The sequence below is a fragment of the Excalfactoria chinensis genome, chromosome 11 (genome assembly GCF_039878825.1).
Source record: "Excalfactoria chinensis isolate bCotChi1 chromosome 11, bCotChi1.hap2, whole genome shotgun sequence".
NCBI classification, from domain to species: Eukaryota; Metazoa; Chordata; class Aves; order Galliformes; family Phasianidae; genus Excalfactoria; species Excalfactoria chinensis.
Genome location: NC_092835.1, coordinates 17,173,684 through 17,179,693, shown reverse-complemented (window position 1 = coordinate 17,179,693; position 6,010 = coordinate 17,173,684). Strand labels below are relative to the sequence as shown.

Sequence of the window (6,010 nt, the reverse complement as noted above, 5' to 3'; positions counted from 1 at the left end):
GGGCAATGACGCGGCGCATCCCTCCCGGCCGGCGGCGGTGCGGTGCGGTGCGGTGCGGTGCGGTGCCGCGCTCCCCCTGGCGGCCGCGGGTCGGGCCAGGTATATAAGCGGGGGGCGGCGGCGGGCGGCGGGCAGCGGCGGGGAGATGGCGGGGCAGCGCGCCCCGCACCTGCACCTGGCGGAGCTCAGCGCATCGCAGTTCCTCGACGTGTGGCGGCACTTCGACGCCGACGGTCAGTGGAGGGCAGGGATGAGGGGGAGCTCCAAGCGGTGCGGGAATGGGGAGAGCCGGGGGGCGTCGAGGGGCTCGGTGAGGGTCCCGAAAGTCCCGCCGTGTGGATGGCGTGGAGGCGGCACTGCTGTGATCCGCCGATGGGAGCGGAGCGCACAGCCGGGACGGGAACGGGGCGATCCGTGCGGCGGGACGGAGCGGGATGGGAACGGGGAAAAAGAAGGAGAAAAGGGGGAAAAGGGGAGTGAAGGTAAAAGCAAAGCAAAGTGAAAGAGGGAGAGAAGGAAAACAAAGCAAAAGAAAGAAGAAATAAAAAGGGAAAGAGAAGCAACGATATAACGTTAGGCAAAACTAAAAAGCGACGGATGCAGACAGAGCGAAACGCAGCCCTGCCCAGCACCCTGCAGCCCCCCCCCGGGGCTCTGTGCCCCCCCCTGGGCTGTAGGGCTCTGGGGAGACCCTCTGTTCTGGTTGGGGATGGGGACGGGCTGTGCTGAGCTCCCAGCCGTGCGGCTCCGGTGCCGTCGGACACCCCCGCCCCGTCCCAGCCCTGCTCTGTAACCCCCGGGGGGTTCATTGCCTTTCTCCCCCCTCCCCAGGGAATGGCTACATTGAAGGCAAGGAGCTGGAAAACTTCTTCCAGGAGCTGGAAAGTGCCAGGAAGGGCGCCGGGGTGGTAAGGTCACCATACGGCCCCACGGGTGGGGGGGAACACTGGGGTGGGATGCGTGTGCTGCTGCACTGATGGTGTCCAGCCTTAATGAGGAAGCTCTAATTAAAAGCAATGGAGGAGCAGCGGGGCTTCTGGAAGAGGGGCTGGGGGCAGGAACTGAGGCACGGGTCGTCCATCAGATCCCGATGTCATGCTGGGATGTGGTGGCTGTGGCACCTGGGCTGTTTGGTGCCACCTCAGCAAGGCTATGTGTCCTGCGTCCCCTGTCCTGGAACATGGGGATGGGATGTTATAGGGTGACATGAATGGGGGTGGGGATGGGATGGGGATGGGGTTGGGATGGGACAGGGATGAGGTGGGGGTGGGATAAAATGGAGATGGGATGAGGATGAAGAGGGGGATGGAGGATGGGACAGGGACTGGGATGGGGTGGGGTAGGATGGAGATGGGATGGGGATGAGGATGGGACTGTGGATGAGGATGTGGTCAGGGATGGTGATGAGATGGGGTCAAGAACGGGGATGGGATGGAGGTGGGGATGGGCATGGTTGTGGGGATTGGATGGGGATGATGATGAAGATGGGATGAGGACAGAGATGGGAATAGGGACTGGGATGGGATGGGATGGGATAGGGAAAATGTTCCTGACCCCTTTTGCTGCTGGCAGGACTCCAAGAGGGACAGCCTGGGAGACAAGATGAAGGAATTCATGCACAAGTACGACAAAAATGCAGACGGCAAAATCGAGATGGCAGAGGTGAGGGATGCGGGAAGAGGACGGGGCTGTGGGGCCATCGCTGTCGTGGGGGATGACGACTGGTAGAGCTGAGATGTGTGCAATGCCCCACTGAAAACGGCTGTCCCTGCAGCTGGCCCAGATCCTGCCCACGGAGGAGAACTTCCTGCTGTGTTTCCGCCAGCATGTGGGCTCCAGCTCAGAGTTCATGGAGGTGAGGAGGGCGGGCAGCGGGTTTGGGGGACACTGAGCGCCCTGCCTCCATGCTGAGTGCTGGGATGCGCTGGGGCTGCTGTAGGGGACCCAAAAGCCAGCTGGGATTTGGGGACGTGAAGTGATGATGCGTGGCCATGATGCTCTGCTTGGGTGCTGACCCCAGGCTCCAAGCTGGAGGCAACATCTGGAAGCAGAGTTTAGTTGAGAAGGGTAATTAAATACTTAGGGTCTGTTGTAGTGAGGACAGTGGCATCTGAAGATGGGTTGGGAAGCATCCAGCCCATGGGTGTCCCACCACAGTAGGACCGCGCACAGCGGCTGGCATGAGGCGGTGACTGATGACATGGGTGGGGTGTCCCCATAATGATTCGGTTGGGAGATGTCCCCTCTCCACTGGGACGCTATGGAGTCGTCATCAGGATTGGGATCCATGTGGCACCACTCACGGTGATGTCCCCCTTCGCAGGCGTGGAGGAGATACGACACGGATCGCAGTGGCTACATCGAAGCCAACGAGCTGAAGGTGGGCTGCCTGCACGGGGTCATCCCTGTTGTCCCTTGAGGTGACAGCCGGAGGGACGCTGTGGCTCTGTCCTGTAGGGTTTCTTGTCGGACCTGCTGAAGAAGGCGAACCGGCCATACGACGAGGCCAAGCTGCAGGAGTACACGCAGACCATCGTATGTGGCAGCCAGTGGGGACATTGGGCTTGGCCCCACACGGCCTTCTGGACTCCCATGGTCCCACAGTGGCAGCAGGAGGGAGGGATGGGGTGAGGGGTGACCCGGTCCCACTTTTGTCCCAACAGCTGCGGATGTTTGACATGAACGGGGACGGGAAACTGGGCCTCTCCGAGATGTCCCGGTAAGGCTACGAGCAGTGGGGAGGAAGAGGAAACCCCAAAGACACCCACAGGAGGTGTTTAGGGTCAGGTTGCTACCCGTCTGGCCTCACTAACCTGTTTGTTTTTTTTTAAGGAAAAAAGCCCAAAATCTGTATTCTAGAAAGGCTGCTTCCAGGTTCCCATCCATTCTGCCCAGACCCCTCTGGGTTCCCATTCCTGGAGACCCCCACCCTCTGCCCTGAGGTTCAAACTAACCCTGGAAAAGAAAAGAATGTGGGGGGGGAAAAAGAGTGATTTTGGCCAAACCAGGGTCCCTCCTTAGCACAGAGACGCGGGTGGGCCGGCAGCATTGGTCACACATTGGCCAATGTGATGTTTTTTGGGAAGCCCGGCTCACTGCTCCCCATCCATCCCTTGTTTTTCAGACTGCTGCCTGTGCAAGAAAATTTCCTTCTTAAGTTTCAGGTAAAAACAAGTTATTATTATTGTAATTATTATTCCTACCCCCTGCTTGCAACGTGCCTCTTCACATCCCCATCTCTCGCTGCCCAGGGGATGAAGCTGTCCTCGGAGGAGTTCAACGCCATTTTTGCTTTTTATGACAAGGTAGGGGGCTGGTGGGAGAGGAGGACATGGGGAACCCCAATATGAGTAGGGGTCTGAGGACAGGGCGGCTTGGGACGGCCCTGTGTCACTGGGCTGAGGCTGGGGGGGATTCTGGGGAGGTCTGGGTGAAGGCTGGGTTCACACTGAGCACATCTCTGCTCCCTGCATGGGGTTGAGAGGGTTTGGGGTGGTGTCTCCATTGGGAGATCTCTTCCCTCCTTGGGGCTGGGAGGGTTTGGGAAGGGTTGGGGTGAAGGTTGGTGTCTCTTTGGGGACATCTCTGCTCCATCCATGGGACCAAATGGGTTTGGGGAAGGTTCTGGTGAAGGCTTTGGAGTCTCATAGGGGACATCTCTGCTCCCTCCATGGGAATGGGAGGTTCTGGTAAAGGTTGGGGTCTCCTTGAGGAGATCTCTTGTTTCCTCTATGGGGCCGAGAGGCTTTGGGATGGGGTCTCCTTGGGGAGATCCGTGCTCGCTCCATGGGGTTGAGAAGGTTTGGGGAAAGTTCTGGTGAAAGATTTGGGATCTCCCTTGGGAAGGATCAGGTGAAGGTTGGGATCTCTGTGGGGGAAGGTCATGGCGAACGCTGTCACCTCCTTGGGGACGCCTCCTGTTCCCCCCATGGGTTTGGGAGCCGTCGGGTAGGTTCCATTCTCACACCCCATTCCCACTCACCCCGGTAGGACGGCAGCGGCTTCATCGACGAGCACGAACTGGACGCTTTGCTGAAAGACCTCTACGAGAAGAACAAGAAAGTAAGCAGGGACGAGCGGGGCGGCACCAAACCTATGGGGTCCGGGGCACCCCACAACCCATCCACCACCCCAATTCTCCCCACAGGAGATGAGCATCCAGCAGCTCACCAACTACCGCCGGAGCATCATGAACCTGTCGGACGGCGGCAAGCTGTACCGCAAGGAGCTGGAGGTGGTGCTGTGCAGCGAACCCCCCCTGTAGGCTTCCCCCCCCTCGCCCGGCCCCACGGCACGGTTTTCCCATTAAAACCCCCGCTTTGGGTGTGATGTTTGTTTGTTCTTTCCGATCCCCTCCGCCCGGTTGGTTTTTGGTTGGTTCTGTTTCTGGTATCCGGGCTTTATTTGGAGCTGGGAGCGCTTTGTGGGTTTTCTTGCTCTCGAGTTATTGACTTCTATCTATTTATTTGGTTTTAATCCGTTTTACCAAAGAAGAGTTAATTGCAAATAAAGCCGCCAGGCCGCCTCGGTGGGGCAAAACCAATAGAATTAGAGCAAAAAGAAAAGGAAAATAAGTTGGAAAAAAGAGAAAAAATATGGTGATGCACCATTGGAGGCGTTTCTGTCTCTAGTTTTTATTATTCTGTGATGCTTTTTTGGGGGGGAAAGTTGGGGGTTTCTGTGCCTGCTGGAGCAGGGCGGGATGTCAACCCTATGGGGAGACCAGTATGGGTTAGTATGGGCCTGTATGGCCTTACATGGCCCTGTATGGCACAGTATAGCCCTGCATGGTACATTACAGCCCTATATGGCACAGTATAGCCCTGCATGGTACATTACAGGCCTGTATGGCACAGTACAGCCCTGTATGGCACAGTACAGCCCTGTATGGTACATTACAGCCCTGTATGGCACAGTATAGCCCTGTATGGTACATTACAGCCCTATATGGCACAGTATAGCCCTGCATGGTACATTACAGCCCTGTATGGCACAGTATAGCCCTGTATGGCACAGTATAGCCCTGTATGGCACAGTATAGCCCTGCATGGTACATTACAGCCCTGTATGGCACAGTACAGCCCTGTATGGCACAGTACAGCCCTGTATGGTACATTACAGCCCTGTATGGCACAGTATAGCCCTGCATGGTACATTACAGCCCTGTATGGCACATTATAGCCCTGTATGGTACATTACAGCCCTGTATGGCACAGTATAGCCCTGTATGGTGCATTACAGCCCTGTATGGTGCATTACAGCCCTGTATGGCACAGTATAGCCCTGTATGGCACAGTATAGCCCTGTATGGCACATTACAGCCCTGTATGGCACATTACAGCCCTATATGGTACATTACAGCCCTGTATGGCACAGTATAGCCCTGTATGGCACAGTATAGCCCTGTATGGCACATTACAGCCCTGTATGGCACATTACAGCCCTGTATGGTACATTACAGCCCTGTATGGCACAGTATAGCCCTGTATGGCACAGTACAGCCCTGTATGGCACAGTACAGCCCTGTATGGCACAGCGTAGCCCTCTGCAGCCCGACGTGGAGCAGTGCAGCATGGAATCACAGTGTGGTTGGGTTGGAATGGACCTTAAAACCCTCCCAGCCCCAATCCCTGCCATAGACTTGGTGCCCCACAGCTCAGGCTGCCCAGTGCCCATCCATGGCCTGGGGCATCTCCAGGGATGGGGCACCCACAGCTCCGGGCAGCAGTGGCAGCACCTCACTGCCCTCAGAGGGAAGGATTTCCTCCTGACATCTAACCTATGTCTTAGATCAAAGCCATTCCCATTTGTCCTGGACACAATACTCCACATGTGGCCTCGGGAGGGCAGAGTAGAAGGGGACAGTCCCCTCCCTCCCCCTGCCATCACCCCGCTGTTGATGTAGCCCAGGATGCCATCAGCCTTCCAGGCTGCAGTGCACACTGCTGGCTCACATTCTGTTTCTCACCCAGCAGCACCCCCAGGTCCTTCTCAGCAGGGCAGTTCTCGG

The 6,010-nt window shown here is 57.2% G+C and overlaps 1 protein-coding gene across 1 annotated transcript; it reads left to right on the top strand.

Annotated features, from left to right (window-relative positions):
* Window positions 1-88: 88 nt before the first annotated feature.
* CALB2 (calbindin 2) lies at window positions 89-4,626 on the top strand. Its single transcript, XM_072346604.1, has 11 exons — window positions 89-233; window positions 832-908; window positions 1,573-1,662; window positions 1,775-1,855; window positions 2,324-2,380; window positions 2,458-2,535; window positions 2,664-2,719; window positions 3,125-3,164; window positions 3,252-3,305; window positions 3,991-4,062; window positions 4,148-4,626. The coding sequence occupies exons 1-11, from the start codon at window positions 146-148 to the stop codon at window positions 4,262-4,264; spliced, it is 810 nt and encodes a 269-aa protein (XP_072202705.1). The 5' UTR covers window positions 89-145; the 3' UTR covers window positions 4,265-4,626.
* Window positions 4,627-6,010: the final 1,384 nt, after the last annotated feature.

Coding starts and splice junctions, on each gene's coding strand:
- CALB2 (XM_072346604.1), top strand. CDS start 146: ATGGCGGGGCAGCGCGCCCCGCACCTGCACCTGGCGGAGCTCAGCGCA. Junction 909..1,572: donor CCAGGAAGGGCGCCGGGGTG/GTAAGGTCACCA, acceptor TGCTGCTGGCAG/GACTCCAAGAGGGACAGCCT. Junction 1,856..2,323: donor CCAGCTCAGAGTTCATGGAG/GTGAGGAGGGCG, acceptor CCCCCTTCGCAG/GCGTGGAGGAGATACGACAC.